At 37.1% G+C, this 17366-nt stretch overlaps 1 protein-coding gene across 1 annotated transcript in view; it reads left to right on the forward strand.

Annotated features, from left to right (window-relative positions):
* The window catches only part of AQR (aquarius intron-binding spliceosomal factor), a gene marked incomplete at its 5' end in the record, with an annotated part of 38829 nt that extends 22134 nt beyond the window's left edge, over positions 1–16695 (forward strand). Inside the window, 9 exons of the mRNA XM_009582933.1 lie at positions 122–300; positions 2161–2328; positions 2766–2935; positions 9270–9511; positions 10383–10526; positions 11107–11176; positions 13798–13908; positions 15491–15600; positions 16620–16695. Coding sequence (XP_009581228.1) covers positions 122–300; positions 2161–2328; positions 2766–2935; positions 9270–9511; positions 10383–10526; positions 11107–11176; positions 13798–13908; positions 15491–15600; positions 16620–16695 — 1270 coding nt within the window. The remainder of the gene's footprint in view (positions 1–121; positions 301–2160; positions 2329–2765; positions 2936–9269; positions 9512–10382; positions 10527–11106; positions 11177–13797; positions 13909–15490; positions 15601–16619) is intronic.
* Between the last annotated feature and the right edge of the window lie 671 nt (positions 16696–17366).

Below are 17366 nucleotides of genomic sequence, written 5' to 3' on the forward strand. Positions count from 1 at the left end.
TGCTTAGAGCTGACTGTAAGGAAAATTGTTTCACAGTTTAAAAAAAGAACTGAATCTGTTATCAGATAATGACTAACAAAACTTTGGTGTTTGGGGGTTTTTTGTTGCTGGTTTTTTTTAGGTTATCGGAATATGGAGGTGTGGTGTTTGGTGGATGGGCTAGGATGGCACAACCCATTGTCTCTTTCACAGTGGTGGAGGTGGCAAAGCCCAATATTGGTGAAAACTGGCCCATGCGAGTACGAGCAGATGTCACAATTAATTTGAATGTCCGAGATAACATCAAAGATGAATGGGAAGGTACTTACATTCTTTGAAATAAGGTGCTCAAAATAGGTGCTCATCAAAATACACTTTGATGTAATCTTATTTGTAAGAAAGGGTTTTTTATCTGAGATACAGGTTTGCTAATCTTAATACACTGTTTAAAAGTCAGTTACTCAAATTCCAAGTCTAAGAAGTTTATACTTTCCTAAAATGAAGATTGAAATTATTAAAGTATTTACATGACCATTGGGAGCAGAACGTTTACTATTTTAGACTGATGTCATTCAGTTTGTAAATGTAAAATTCAGCCCTTTACAGGGAATGTGGAAAAGTAACTTTTAAATTAATACACATGCTAATAATGTCATATTGGAAAAGTAGTGGTGAATGTGATATCTGTCTCATATACACGTGAGAGGCCAGGTCTTGATTTAATTCAAACTAGTGCATTTTAGTAGTTTTCAGTATATTTGAATGTTGTTAGGAAGTGCTGACTGTACCAAATACTGTTTCTTAAAGTGTCCACAGGCAACACTTCTTTTGCCTGGGGAATTGAACTTTAGTTGACCATGTTGGCAAGTGGCATAGAAGCATGTACTTGTACTTGGATTATCAGTAAATGTCACTCCCTTCTCTTTTGTTAGAGAAACCTGTTAAATGTGCTGGAGCTGCATAGTGTGATTACAGGTCACGTAGCACAAATGCTAAAGCTGGATCGTGTGATAAATTAGCAGATACAAGTTTGGGAATCTAGATTTCTATTAAAGTAGAAAAGCTAGGAGGATGACAGCAGACTTCACTATACTGAAGGTAGCTATATAATGGTGCACGTAGCTTTTTAAATACTAGAACAGCCTGTGATTTCAAAAGCAGTAATGCTTTAACTTAATCAAAACTGAGGTGAAGAGTTGATGAATCATTGCCTGACATAACAGAGTCTTCATGAAACTGCTTTAGGTTGGATAATATCCAGTGAGTAATGAGAAATTATTTGTCTCGTATGAAAAATTCAGCATGCATTTACTAAATTTTGAAGGTGTCTTAGATCTGTGAGAATCTGTAGGTATACTGGAGAAAAGGATTAGTGTTCAAAATTATATCAGTGAATTGCAGAAACTACATTTTAAAAGCAGGGTGTAATTCAACAGGGATGAATATTAAGATACTAAACTTAAGCAAGAACAAGTCACTGCACAAATGCATGTTGGGGGAATAACTTGTTGGGCAGTAGCTCTGCAGAATGAAAAGAGTCTGAGGTCATCATTGCTCTAAAGCAAATGTGACTCCACAACAGTATGTTATTGCTGAGGGGAAAAAGGAAAACACTCAACCAAATCATGTCAGGATTTATAAACTGGAATGTAGCATGGAAAACAAGTAACTTGCTTAAGTGACCTTTTACCCCATTAAGTACATAACTAAAGTAACTTTGTTTAGGATTTTGTGCCCAGTTCTATGCACTTAAGTTGTTATTAAAAAAAATATTGGAGATTAGTCTAGAAGAAAGTAATGAGAGTAAGAGATTAATGACACACTACTTTGAAGATAAGACTGAAAGTATCTAGGTTGTGTAACTAAGCAAGATTACTGGGATAAGAATAATCTTGAAATAAATAAGTTTGTTGCCATGAAAAAAACAGTCAATTTCTTCTTTTCATATCTGAAGTCCTAGCAGATAGTAGTGTTCAGAATAGTGGAAAAGATGACAATATCCTATGGTTCTGTATCCTCTAAGTTAAAGGCATGTTTTGAAACAGAACACATTATTCTCTGAACAGGTGGGGTTTTATTTAAGAGAAATTTTTGTGTATTCTATTGTGTATATATATATTAAGGAACGGAAAAGGAGAATGGTATTCAATCAGATCACTAAATGTTCCTTTTCGGAATCAGGTCTGCGTAAACATGATGTCTGCTTTTTGGTTACGGTACGTCCCACACAACCTTATGGCACCAAGTTTGACCGACGACGACCTTTTGTTGAGCAAACTGGCCTGGTGTATGTCAGAGGCTGTGAAATCCAGGGCATGTTGGATGAGAAAGGACGTGTTATTGAAGAAGGTATGGTATACCAAAACTTGTTTGAAAGGTTTTTTTTCTTTCCTCCTTCCCCCCCCATTAACAGCATAATCATTGACTTGCTTCTCTTTTAAGCAATGCTGTTTGAATTCATTACCTACCGGAAAAAACAAACCAATTCCATAAGCAGCCTGAGAAAGGTTAACTAGTTTCCTCTGGTAAAATCTGATGTAATTAGATTAATTAAGTAAATCCAGTACATTTTGGTTTTAGGAATAGAATAGCTTATATTCAAAACCTCTATTAGAAATGTGATGAAAGCATGAAATAAGAATGTTTGTAATGCCATGCAGAAATTAGTTTCATCATATGAATTTGACTAAATTTCATTTCAGGAATGATTACGGATCATTTATTTGAATGATAATCTGCTTTTAGCACTACTTGAAATTCTAATCTTACTGTTTCATTTTGGGCAGGACCTGAACCCAAACCAAGACTTAAAGGGGACTGCAGAACATACAGAGTATTTCTGGACCCAAACCAGTATCAACAAGACATGACCAATACAATCCAAAATGGAGCAGAAGATGTTTATGAGACATTTAATATAATAATGAGAAGAAAACCAAAAGAAAACAATTTCAAGGTAAGGTACTGCTCATTGACTCTTAGGATAAGAGTTTGTCTGAATACGCCAGCAGTACTGAGACATGTTCGTTTTAGATACATGTAGTTAGGCTTTTTAGGTGGCGTTGGATCACTTCAGGAAGTTAGAGCATGTCAGCTGGTGATAACTTCCCCCTGCAGCTAAGTGTTGAAGTAACTGAAAATCAGAACACTCCTACTTCACTTGAGTATATAATGAAACATTAGTTTATGATTTCAGTCTTTTAACAGGTAGCCTACAGAAGAGTTATATTTGGCCTTTTGGGTCAAGGGAGTATGTGGAACATCTTTGTTACCTGATGTAGTAGTGGACTATAGGAAAAGGAGGAGTAACTAGTCAAAAGGTGAAAATCAGAGAAACCTGTTAGCTTTTGGGAGCATCACTAGATCAGTTTCTTATTGGGCTTTGGAGGGTGTCAGGCGAGATTTTTAGCACTGATGTATTTGATAGTCCTTAGAGGTTGTATGTTAACTGGAACTTTGTAAATTGAATGGTGCTTTTTTTCCTGCCCTAACAGTTTTCACACAGTTGCAGTGTGTGATTCTTTGGCATTTTACTTCCTTGGGTATTCATTGTCAAGAGAGCCTTCAAGGAATTTGGTCAGAGTTCAAAATAAACCTATTGCTAATGCATTATGATACTGTATGTTGCCTATAAGTAAGATTAAAATTATACACACAGCTTTAATTCAGTTTTGCATATAAATTCAGCAAATGTTGTTTTTCAGGAAGCTTATCAATAACTTAGCTTTCCTTACCCTCTGTTAAAGCAAGAAGAGGAAAGTTTTCCAGCAAAATTGAAACGTATATTTGAGTTTCTAGAATTGTGACTTGGCATAAATTTAACTTTGACCAACTGGTCTGTGTTGCCCGTAGTAAACTTTTTTCGTCAGGTGGTATAATTACAGAATCATAGAATCATTTAGGTTGCAAGGCAGCTCTGGAGATTAGCTAGTCCAAGCCCCCTGGTCAAGCAGGGTCACCTGCAGTAGGCTGTCCAGCACCATATCTAGTTGGGTTTTTAATATCTCCAAGAATTAAGAATCCAGAACTACTCTGGGCAACCTCTTCTAGTGCTGAATTGTCCTCACAGTAAAAAAAGTGTTTTCTTTTGTTCAGATGCAATCTAATGTGTTCTAATTTGTGCCCGTTGTCTCTTGTCCTGTCACTGGACACTACTGAGAAGGGTCTGGCTCCCTCATCTTCACTTTCTCCTATCAGATATTTATCACATTGATATGAGACCCCCTGAGCTGTCTCTTTTCCAGGCTGAATAGTCTCAGCTCTCTTGGCCTCTCCTAATGTGAAAGATGCTCCACTCCCCTAATCATCTTTGTGGCCCTGCACTGGATTCACTCCAATAACTCCATGTCTCTTTTTTCGCTGAGGAGCCCAGAAATGAACACAGTGCTTCAGATTCAGGGGTGGGATGCCATTCAGAGGGACCTGGACAAACTTGAGAAGTGGGCCCATGTGAACCTCATGAGGTTCAACAAGGCCAAGTGCAAGGCCCGGCACCTGGGTTGGGGCAACCTCTGGTATCAATACAGGCTGGGGGATGAAGGGATTGAGAGCAGCCCTGCTGAGAAGGACTTGGGGGTACTGGTGGATGAAAAGCCGGACATAAGCCCGCAACGTGCACTCACAGCCCAGAAGGCCAACCGTATCCTGGGCCGCATCAAAAGAAGCGTGGCCAGCAGGTCGAGGGAGGTGACTCTGCCCCTCTACTCTGCTCTGGTGAGACCCCACCTGGAGTACTGCGTCCAGCTCTGGAGTCCTCAGCACAAGACAGACATGGACCTGTTGGAACAGGTCCAGAGGAGGGCCACGAAAATGATCAGGGAGATGGAATACCTCTCCTGTGAGGAAAGGCTGAGAGAGTTGGGGTTGTTAAGCCTGGAGAAGAGAAGGCTCTGGGGAGACCTTATTGCAGCCTTTCAATACTTTAAAGGGGGCTTATAAGAAAGATGGGGACAGACTTTTCAGTAGGGCCTGTTGTGACAGGACAAGGGGTAATGGTTTTAAACTAAAAGAGGGTAGATTTAGACTAGATATAAGGAAGAAATTTTTTACGATGAGGGTGGTGAAACACTGGAACAGGTTGCCCAGAGAGGTGGTAGATGCCTCATCCCTGGAAACTTTCAAGGTCATGTTGGACGGGGCTCTGAGCAACCTGATCGAGTTGAAGATGTCCCTGCTCATTGCAGGAGGGTTGGACTAGATGACCTTTAAAGGTCCCTTCCAACCCAAACTATGCTATGATTCTATGATTCAGCCTCCACAGTGCTGAGCAGAGAGGAAGGAGCACCTCCCTTCACCTGCTGGCAACTTCCTAATGCAGCACAAGATGCGGTTGGCTTTTTTTGCTGTGAGGGTGCATAATTTTGTATACCTGAAAATATTTCTTGTATGCATGCTCAGTTTCTTTGCTGTTAGATCATTTAGACCTTTGAATCTTTAACCTTCCTTGAGTTTTCCATTATGAAAATGCAACATGAACGAAAAACTGTCTTTCTTTCGGCGCCTTAAAATCACGAGTTGCATAATTGAATTGATTTTCATTTTAGAGGGTTCTATAGCAAGTTCTGTGCAGATGGTTAAAGAGGGAGGCAGGAATACTTCGGTTTTTTCTTTTCTGTATCTGGGAAGATGCCTCTGGTGTGAAACAGTAGCTTGTGGTCTGCACAGAGCATTCTGGTGCCATCCAGCTGTGGATTGGTATACTGAAAGTACTTCATAGAGAGTCCTTTATAACTTTACATTAAAAAAACCCCAGAACTGATTGTTAATGTTGTGTGTCTGTGGCAGGTTCATTTTACATTACAAGCACAAGTGCTCTCTGCCAAAGCCTGTTGGTGTGCTGGCACTATAGACGTGTGTTTTATTTGCATATGTATGCATTTTTGTGTAGTTAGAAGGAAAGTGCTGCAGTGAATACTTAAGTTTGCTCAGAATTGCTGTTAGATGCGAGCGTAGCTTTCAAATTTGTACTGTGTACTTGCAGCTAATTTATAGGCAAATCACAATGCAAACCATTCTGGTTTTTATTTAAGTCTCATACATTCATTTGTCAAGACAAACTAAGATATTTCCAGATTTATCACATTGCTACCAGTTTGGGTGCAAGCATTCCATGTCATCTGCAAACCTTTCTAACTTTGGCTGGATAAAAGAAAACAAGGTATCGCTGTGATTAGAGTTGATAGTGTATTGAGCAGATAGAAGGCAGCCTGAAGTTTTAAGCTGAGCTTGTAGGAGAGAAGGCAAAAGAACGCTTGTGCAGTCTTAGTAAATTAAGCGGATGAGACAGCAGTGGAAGTGCAAATACAATGTGTTTGCTGGAGGTGATGCCACTACGTCACTACAATTGGTCAGCAGTGTTAGTTCTTACAAGAACTAATCTTACTATTCTTACACGTATAGAAGTTACTTTTGAAAAGCTGAAGCAAAGTTTTTGTGATGTAAAACCAGCACATTAGCTGTTAGGGACATATTTCTTAAACTTTCCTCTGAGAAATCAATCATCTAGATTTAGAAATACTACCTGAAGAAGCCATGTTTTCCAATTTATTTCTGCTTTTCTTAGCACAAATGTATTATGCTATGCTTGATATATGTTTAAGCCAGAAACACTTGTTTTATATTTGCAACAAAAATATAAATATTCTTAGTTAATATGGGACTCATCCATCAGTATATCAGTTACTCTGAAGTAATTGCAGGACCTTCAGGCTTCAGAAGTTAAGTGCAGAACCACTCTGGTCCTGCAGATGACATACTAAAATGTTCATATGACCAAGAGCAAGAAAAAATAGACTACCTGCCTTGGAGAGCCAAAGGGAGAGGAGGTTTCTGGAGTGGTTTGTAGGCATCAGATAAGATTCTTTGAGTGATCCCCTTTATTATAAAATGGGGCTGAGCTGAGAGTATACTTTGTGTCACAGTGATATTTAATGCCAGCTGTATTATCCCATGCACGTTCACTTCTTCCAACAGCTAGGAATTTGACTATGCAGAGGTTCCTGTACAAGGACAGAGCTGCTATGACATGTTTCCTCAGTATGAGAATTAAATTTGAAATAGTAGGAGCTGTTCTGCTTTTATACAATCAAGCAACCTTTTTAGATAAGGAAAGGATGGAGCATATAACTTAACATCAGTCTTAAATTTTATAGAGCTAAGTTACCTTTGAGTTAACAACTTTACAGAGCTATCACAGAATCCACAACCTGGTTGAGATTGGAAGGAACAGAATCACAGATTCACAGAATGGTTGGGGTTGGAGGGACCTCTGGAGATGATCTAGTCCAAGCCCTGCTTAAAGTAGAGTCAGCAAGAGCAAGTTGCTCAAGATCTTACGATGTTGTACAGTTGGAATTGGATATATCCAGTGATGGAGACTGCATGACCTGTTTACACAACCTGTTCCAGTGTTCAATTACCTGTACAGTAAAAACTTTTTCATATATTTAAGTGGAATTTCCTGTATCTCAATTTGTATCCATTGCCTCTTGTCCTTTCTCAGGACACTACTGAGAGGAGCCTGGTTCCATTGTCCGTACTCCCTTCCATTATTTTTTTTTTTATACAAACTGATAAAATTCCTCACCACCCCTTGAGCCCTCTCTTCTTGAGGCTAAACAATCCCAGCTCTCTTAGCCTCTCATGTAGCAGATTCTCCAATACCTTAATCATCTTAGTGGCCCTTTGCTGGACTCATTCCAGTACGTCTGTGTCTCTTGTCCTGAGGAGCCCAGCACTGGACGCAGCACTCCAGATATGGTCTCATCCATGCTGAGTAGAGGGGAAGAATCAGAACCTTTATAGAGGTTGACTGTTTAAGCAGGAAAACCGCATTACTTTGATTCCTTGAATGATACAACACAAGCAGGAAAAGGGCAGAGAATCCTACCCTTTGGAGCTGGATATGTAAATGAAAACTATCAGAATAAAATTTCATACTTTGTTTTGGCTGACTATTCTTCACAAGATCGGCATTTGGAAGGTCTGTATTATATCCTGGTGTGGACTGCTGATGCACTATGTTTGCCATCCATTTGTGTCCATGTTTGGTGGCATGGTAAGTTGGAGGATCTGGAAATCAGCGCAGGTTTCATATCCTGTGTTTCTTCTACTGAAGAGCAGATGCATGATGTCCTAATGCCAAGTTTCAAGTAAGGTGGTTGTTGAAGACTTGCCACTGAAGTAGCCCTTTGGAAGGAAGACTAAAGTTCAGCTACCTGTTAGTTAAAATGCACACCGTCTGTGTAAGTCCAGGGTCTGGAGCATTGGTGTTTTCATCGGAGGCGGGAAAGGAGAGAAAATACTGGCATAACCACAGATGATTAGAGAAATTAATTTGGGGGTGAAGAGCAAGCTTTTGGAAGGAAGCTTTAGCTGGCTGCAGGGATGAAACTTACAGAGTTGAAGGAGAAACCTTAAGCTGCATGAGGGTGTTGAATTTATTAGATTTCTAATAAGAACTGCATCTAGGTTTTGAGGCATCCATTTGCCATACAGTTGTGCATTACACTAAATATGTTTTTACTTTGGTCAAAGTAAAGAGTAATTGTTTTAAAATGCACTGTGTCTGTAGTCTTCAAAAAGCCTGACATAACACTTACCATTTGCTGCTCCCAGAAATTGATAGCTCAATCAGTATCCCCAAAGCTGAAATTTTTTAGAAGAATATGTATGTGGAAACATGTTGGGGACTCTCTGGAGTCATCAGTTGTCTTGTTGGATTAGTGAATTTAAGTGGGGAAAGAAAGGGTTGAGAAGCAAGGAAGGTGCACTCCAAGACTATATAGAAACCCAGTGTGTGCCAGGACTATGACCACATGGAAGTTTTAATGCATTTTTTGGTACAAACAGCATGACCTTGTGAGCGTCCTGAAGAAGAACCTCGAGTAGAAATATGTGTAGCTATTGACATGTGAATTGTTCACTCATTGTCAAACTAGGACAATAAGCTAGGGCCATAGCAGATACTTTATTTTGTTTATAGGTTATTTTGAACTGTGCCTTTTTTTTTTTTCTCCTATGAGTGTTCTGGAATGAAAACATTACTGATGATTAAGGTCCTCTTTACTAGCTCTTTACTAACAGGATAGTTTAAGAATTATATGGTTTGACACTGGTGTTTGTTGCATATATGCACCATGTATATTGACTCAATCTAACCAAACACCTATCGATTAAAGACTGTTATATGCTAGCATCTTAGAATAGACTTGATTAGTCTTCAGTATGTCACTTTCTTGGTAAAAAGTCAATCTCTCCAATCATATTTTATATATTTTTCTAATTTGCAGGCTGTTCTGGAGACTATTAGGAATTTGATGAACACAGATTGTGTGGTCCCTGACTGGCTGCATGACATCATTCTCGGATATGGAGACCCAAGTAGTGCACACTATTCGAAAATGCCAAATCAGATTGCAACTCTGGATTTTAATGACACTTTCCTGTCCATTGATCACTTAAAAGCTAGTTTTCCTGGATACAATATTAAAGTGACCGTTGACAATCCAGTTCTGCAAATACCCCCCTTCAGGTGATCTCAAAATTTCAAGTACTCCTGGTCTGGTATTCTTGCTGAAATGCATTGTCAGGTGGAGTTGAGTTCAGTGGTTGAAGGGAGGTGCTCTTTCTTTTAGGATGATATAAAAATAGTCTGAAGGTATCAAGACAAGATACCGCACGTGATTTCCCTCAATGAACTAGTGTTCATTTTCAGTTCATAGATTAAAATACAGATATTCCTCTTTATGAAGAGCTATTGCTCTTCCTACTGCTGCATTTGTCCTGTAAAGAGACTAAGAGATTATTGCTGTTGAAGATACCTGTATTGTTGTCTCAAGATAATTGGATAGCCATTGGAATTCCTTCACCGTGATTTGTTTCTGAATTAAATTAGAGAAGCTTGCTAACATGTGATACAGAGGGCTATAAAAAAAATTGAACTGGGAGGATAAAAGGCTTCATGTGTTGGAGAAGTATAGAACATTGACATATCTTGTGTGTAAAAAAAAAAAAAAAAAAAATAATCACTTCTAGAACAAAATCCAGTTATTACTGCTGAACAGACAGTGCTAGTGGCTTTCTGTTATAACTTTACTCCGGTCCCTTCCGTTTTTATTTATGAACCCTTTACCTTCAGTGTTTTCCAGCTGGCTCTCAGCACTGCTCCTGGCTTTTCAAGCTATGTAAAGAGCACTTTTGACATACTCTTTTCAAATATTCTTTCTTAAAATCAGCTTCATCATTCCTTTTCCTTATCCTCATTAATGCTTTGTTGTCTGCAACTCTTTTTTCCCTATTGTGTGAAAGTTTGTCTTAATGGTGACAAAAAAAATCTTTCTGTGTAAACTTCTAAGACATCGTAGTGAATGTGTTGAAATGTAATCTTAAATTACATGTTGCAGGATAACTTTCCCAATAAAGGGAGGTAAAGGAAAGAAAAGAAAAGAGGATGGGAATGAAGAAAAACCTGAAGAAGCTAAAACACTGATTGTAGAACCTCACGTCATTCCAAACAGGGGACCGTATCCATATAATCAACCAAAACGGTAATAAATGGATGAGAACTTATTTACAAATGGTAACACATGCATAGCAGTTCATTTTCAGAAATACTTAAAAATAATATTGTTGTTTATAAATGAAATGTCATTTTGATTTCATTACCAAAAGAAGATTTGAATATGAGACTGTTTTGTTTTATATTTAAATCAAAACTATTCTATTATCTCCTTCTGTTAAAAAATTTCCTTGAAGAACAATGAGAAATACTGTCTTTTAGTATTGTGTCAGGATTTTGACTATTAGGAGAATCATAATAAATAATAATAAATAATTAATTTTACATCATTCTCAGCAAATAATAACTAGAGACAGACAATCTTTTAAATGAGATGATTTTATTGTCACGTGGACAACATGATTTACTGTCTTGTTTAAAAATTGCAAGATTGTCATGTCTATAAAGAAGATGTAATGATGGTTTAATTTATATAAAAGTTTGCAAGCATGTCGTTCTGGAGAAACATGTAGCTAATTAATCTAAATCAAACTTTTTAAAACAATTGATTTTATCAAAACTGTTGGCAAAATCTATCAATTCTCTGATCTTGTTTTGCTTTGTTACAGCAATACTATTCAATTTACCCATACTCAGATTGAAGCTATACGTGCGGGAATGCAGCCTGGGCTAACTATGGTAAGGATATTTTTAAGGATTTTATACACTTACTTATTTGATTCTGGCTTTAGGTACATTCAGTGAAATGCCAGTAATGCTCACTTCTGTAGCCTTGCTTAGGTCACTTCTATCAATAGTTTAAAAATGCGAAAAATTAACATACAAAGGTTCAGCATCCTCCCATCTTCACAAATCATACAGAAACACGTTTGATCTCTGTATGACTGTATCCTGTGTTTCAGTGCCTGAAGACTTTCCACAGCAAACGAATTTACTTTTTCAGTGGTTGGATTGCTAGTTTTAGACTGTAAAGCTTTTGCCATGTCTGTCATTTTTGGCTGTTTTAAATTACTTGCATCATTTTTAGTTTGATCTAACTCCATTAAAGGAAATGAAAGTCATTGAATTGTCTTCAGGGCGTTTTTTTCTGCTGTCTTGTGAAATGTAATGTGCAATCCTTTATATCCTGCTGACTTCTAGAACTAAGAAGTTACAAACCAAACCGAAGCTGGAGATCTGTTACGAAGATAATTTTTGATAACGACCTTTCTGCAAAGGTCTTTAAGGTTTACCACTCTCAGTTAGAGTTTGACTACAAGTACCTGTCTCCCAGTGAAGTACAGTCTATCCTGGTAGTGGAATATTTGAATGACTTTTCTCTGATACTCTTAATTTCTTCTTAGCCTATATAGGCAATAACACTAATTTTTAGGTTTTTGTATTGGTATTCATTAGTACCATGCTATTCCTCCTCCCCTTCCTCCTTATGTTTTACCACTCCCTATACACTCTGTAGCTAGCACACAAAAGATGCGTGGCAAAGGAAAAAATAAACTTCAGTGGAATTGTATGCCTTTTGTCCCTGCCTGACTAGGTGTGCTGAAATCAGTAGTGTCATAAATGCGTATAAAAGTTGCCTGAGTTCTTGGCAGCGTTTTTGAGTATGGTATGTTTTCTAGTAGAACATAGCAGAACTTTCTGGTTGTTGATAGAATATCAAATTTAAGGTTTATTTAAAAATTAAAGCTCTTTTTTTGAATGCTGTGAAAATGCCACAGTGATAGATGCTTTAAATTTGGTTATTAAACAATGTTGGAAAGGGTTTTTTGGAATGATTTGAACTGCTGGGTTTTACATAATTAGAGTGTTTATCTAAGAATACCCACACCAGTGTATAGGAGTATTGTTTTCTGTCAGTAGTATTGTCAATAGAAAAGAAGACTGGGAAATTAGAATCTTTATTACCATTTTGTAGTATATAATTAACACACAAAATACTAGAGAGGGGGTCTCTAAGTTACCTACTTTTTTTTTGTCTTTTTTTTTAAAATAGCATTGCATACTGTTTCTTGGTATCATTTAATATTTGTTGAACTATTAATGACCTTCAAATGCAAGTGTATAATGCGTTATAAACTACCATCTACCTCACTTTTGGAGGGCTTTAAAGAAGAGAAGTAACTTCCTGTGCGTGGAACTCCATCAGCTTTCATAAATATTTGAGAAGATGGTCGTTATAGAATTTGAACTTTTCTACTAAAACCGCATTTATTGATTTTTAAGAGGTGTTAGAGAATGAGAATCTGTTAGGTGAAAAGGGAAAAACAATGACAAAGTCAGCTTTTTGGTTTTGAGGATGTATTTCTGATTTTTTTTGTTTTTTTTTTTCACTCACCCACTTTTTTGCAGGGAGAGAAGGCAGACTGAGAAAACAGTTACGTAATACAGGCCTGTTTTATTTTCTCTCAGTGTGTCATGTATTTCTGTCAAATATTTTTGAGAGATACAATCCTACTTGCTTTTGAATCCAGTGATCAATTTAAATAAAATAATAAATTTTAAATAAAGCAAGCGTAGTTTCATAGCGATTTGTAATTTTATGTGTAGTTACATATGAAACCTGCTATTCTGTGCTTCTTAATGCTGAACAAATTACTTTGAGATGCTTTATAATACTTAGATACCTTTAAAATGTCTCAGGTGTCAATTTTTGAATGTGGTTGGTATAATTGAACCTATAAAAACATTAACTGTCAGTATACTTCTGTATCGTCAGTTGTAGATTTCTAAGTAAATAAAAAGAGTGGTCTCTTTTTTTCTCTCCTTTATATCTGCCTCACCTTATTCTTTTTCACTTGTGTGTTTTGATGCTTTTTCCACTGTCTCCTCTGTGTTTAGCCAGCCCTGAGGCTAAACAGCCTTTTTTCTCTGAGGAGGTCTGTTTTCATGGGTTGTGAAACAGAATAGTATTTCATATGCTGGATTAGCATATTCCTCTTAGGCAGGAATCTGCCTAATTAATCTGAATTAGTCTTTCAAGATATATTGTATTTGTTCTTGAAGTTCACAAAAGCCAGCAAGTAATTGCTGGATTACCATATTCCTTTTAGGCAGGAATCTGCCTTAGCATTGGGCTAAGTCTTTCATGGTGTATGTACGTGTTCACAGAAGCCAGCAAGCAATTATACATGAAACAGAAGATTTTTTTTTTTCTTGTTAATGTATGATGTCAGCGTCTTGTGAGATTGTTCTGCTTTTTTCCCAACTGGCTATATTTCTGTATTGTGCAATATTCTGATAAACTGTGTGTTGGTTTTTGGTTTTGATTTTTGTTTTTAATTTTTTGTTTTTGTTTTTAGGTAGTAGGTCCACCTGGTACTGGAAAAACTGATGTAGCGGTCCAGATAATATCCAATCTTTATCATAATTTCCCAGAACAACGAACTCTTATAGTCACCCACTCTAATCAGGTAAAGTGTCAGTCATGTATGAAATTTTCCTGTAATTAAGATCAAGAACAGCAGGTATTGAGATCAGTAGGTTTGGGATTGCAGTTGTCTCTTAACAATGAAAACTTGAGTTGGCTTGTGTGCAATTTTGCCAGTTTCATAATGTGAAATTAAATTTTTGAATTCCAGGTTTGTAGTTCTGAGCTATTTATCAGAAGTTTTCAATATATTTAACTGGTTGGGGGTAGAAATTAGGAAGTATTTTGAAAAAGTGTCTGTGCAGTTCTTACAGTTGCACATTCACTGCATGCATGCCAGATTTTTGCTAAGTAACTTTCTCGGACACTGGTTGCTTTGTGCTTCATGCTTCTAAGGGAAGGTATGAAAGGTATCATGGCCTCTTCAGCTGAATGCTTGCTTCCCATTCATAAGAGATGGAGTCTAGCTGCTAATTCTCAAGCATATATAAAATAATAATAATATTAAAGATAAAAAGCCTTAAAGATTCTTACTCTAAATCTGCATCTGGTTTGGAAGGATTTATTTGGAAACCAGGGTCATCTATTTCCTGATCTCCCTGATTAGCCTATCCTATCTCAGTTATGAGCTGTTTTAAGTGAACATACTACTTCGAAAACACTTTATCGTTGTCCATCAAAGCAAGATCAGGCACTTATGCTGTTGATCAAAGAATGGTGGGTGGGGCTTCATTTTGGTGAGAAGTTACAATGGGTTGCGGGAGAGTTAACAGGTACTGAGGTTCAGAGAAAGGGTTCAGAGCATGTCCGTTGGGGAGAAAAGGAAGGAAATAATTTGAGGCAGATAGGAGACTCTTCTTACCAGACAAGACAAGACTTATATGAGAACATGAACTTGAAATTGTACTTCAGGAAATGAACTCAGCAGGGTTCATTCCCGATGCCTTGACGCTGTACTTAAACATTTTTGCATGACTTCCAGCTGACTTGAAGTACAAGTGGTGCTTGCTCATGTTTATTCTTATTTTCATAACTTGATGATCTAGTGCTTACAAACTCACTCCTTTGAAATACACTGAATTAGACAGTTGATATTAAGCTGTTAGAGAACTGAAGAGTTTAAGGCAGGAGATGTAGCACACCTTGAAGTTTAGTTCAGCAAAATCTATTTATCCATATGGAATAGAGTTGCAGCACCTGCCAATCAATACCAGATCACGCTCTTCTAATACATAGTGAAAGTTAAATGGTTTAAAGTCATCTAACAAAACCAATGTTTGCAAAGTGTGCTTCTTGAGACAGTTTTATAAACCGATAGTTTTATCAACTAAACTAACTAGGTGATGGAATCAAATTTTAAAATTGTTTTAAAATTGTAAAATAAAATTAAATTGTATTAGATAGTATTAAATTGTATAAAGTATGCAAATACAAGAGTTTTAGTAGGCTAATATCCCTGTTGTCAAGATTAAGAGTTCTAGTTTCAGTATTAACTTCATGTTTTCTTTGGCTTCCATTTATACCAAAATAGGTATAACTTCCTAGCTTGAATTCTTCAGTTTTCCCCTGCAAGAGCCTCTGAACTTCTAAAAACTACCTTTTCTCCTGTTCTTGTCAATCTTTAGGCCTTGAACCAGCTGTTTGAAAAAATCATGGCTCTAGACATTGATGAGCGCCACCTCCTGCGTCTGGGTCATGGAGAAGAGGAATTAGAGACAGAGAAAGATTTCAGCAGGTGAGAAAGGAGGTGCTAATGATAAACTCCCTTGCATAAACATCGTAGCAAGTTGTATGTGTTGAATCCATTCTACCTCCCTTGTAAATGAGCAAGGAGCTGTGCTTCACAAGTTTTACTTTCTCATATTACTGAATCCCAGTAACGCAGAGTGCACTTGTTTTCAATACAGGGTTAAGTAATTTTGGTTCTTATTCAGTAGAGAAACTGTGTTCTCTTGAGAATTCAAAGGCAGAATCAGGCAGTTGCTTGTTCACAAACTCAACTGCCTGAGCAAATGTAATTTGTTATATTCTGGGCCCATACACATTTTAGAGAATTGATCTGTTTCGTGAGAGAAAGTTGAATAATAAAGGTAGGTTTTTGCAGTTACGAATTTTCTGTGCAAATATGATATCACTTCTACTGGCATGGTGAATATTGCATGCATAAATACAAACATGAAATTAAACTTTCTGCTTTTAATTCTTCAGAATATTTCTTGATTACAAAGTTGCTTATATCATTGGTAAATAACACATTTTGAATAATACATACGTAAGGAAAGCTATCAAACTCTGTATCAGTACAAAGACTTAAGAACCTGATCTTATAAATACTTGTACATTTGTTACGTGTTAGTCCAATTGACGTCAGTAGGATTACACACATTCATAAATGTAAGTGGGGGTAAGGGTCGTGCACTGGAAATAACTGAACTGTCCAGTACTGGATTATTGTAGCAATACTTTGACTTCAAAAGCTGTAGTAAAAATTATATATAGGCACTAGAAGTTACCCACATGTGCATAGTTGAGTTTCATCTAGCAAAATAAATACCTTGTGATTTTTTTTAAATTTGAGTGCTTTGACATAGTCAAATCATTCCAGAAATTTGATAGCCAAAGTCTTAGTGAAATGATGCCATGGCAGATACTCATTTAGTAATATCCACATTTAGTATATTCCGTGAACAGTAGTGCTCATAATTAAAGAGTTTTCTTTGAGACACTACATTGTGTATTTTCATTCTTTTTCAGGGTAACTCCAGACCTACAGGACATTACTGCAAAGTCCTATGGTTCTGGCAGTTTGGGAGGAAGGGATAAGGGTTGAGGAATATATTTGAAGGTGGGCTGCACTACTGTGAGAAGAGAAGTTTATTTCCCATATGCCTTTTGTTTGTTTTTAGGTTGCTTCTGAGTTCGTGCTTTTTCGTGTCAGGCTGCTTTAGAGGGCACAATACTGCTTAAGTAATTTCTACTGCTTGCAAGCTTAGTGTTCCTTTTTTACTCCCTCTACAGGCACAGCAAAGAGGGGCTGGGGGTATAAGAACATAAGGTGGAGGGGAGCTTATTAAACTGGTACTGTCACTTAAACACAAAGGGAATCACAGCTAAAGAAAATTTTTGTAGCAATGAACAAATACATAAAAGAGGGCATATGACTTGAATTGTGAGAAATAAGACGATGCTGGAAGTGTGAGGCGGGAAAAAAAAACCCCAAACAACTGGTTTCAGTCAGTTGTAATTATAATGGATTAGTTTTGTTGAAGAAGAAAATACTATTTAGTATTCCAGAGATCTTAACTGTCATAGTTCCTGAGGAACTTGTTTTTTCCAGTTGTGAACAATATCATATTCAGTTGTGTCTTAGTAAATTCAAATCTCCAGCTTTAACTACTCTCACCCTTTTAAATAAGACAATAGAATCCATTGTGATTACCAGGGTTTGTGTCTTTTTAATTTTTTTCTGTGCAGAAAGTATGTTTTATAAATAGTAAGTTT

Source organism: Fulmarus glacialis, unplaced genomic scaffold, assembly GCF_000690835.1.
Source record: "Fulmarus glacialis isolate BGI_N327 unplaced genomic scaffold, ASM69083v1 scaffold26938, whole genome shotgun sequence".
Taxonomy (NCBI): domain Eukaryota; kingdom Metazoa; phylum Chordata; class Aves; order Procellariiformes; family Procellariidae; genus Fulmarus; species Fulmarus glacialis.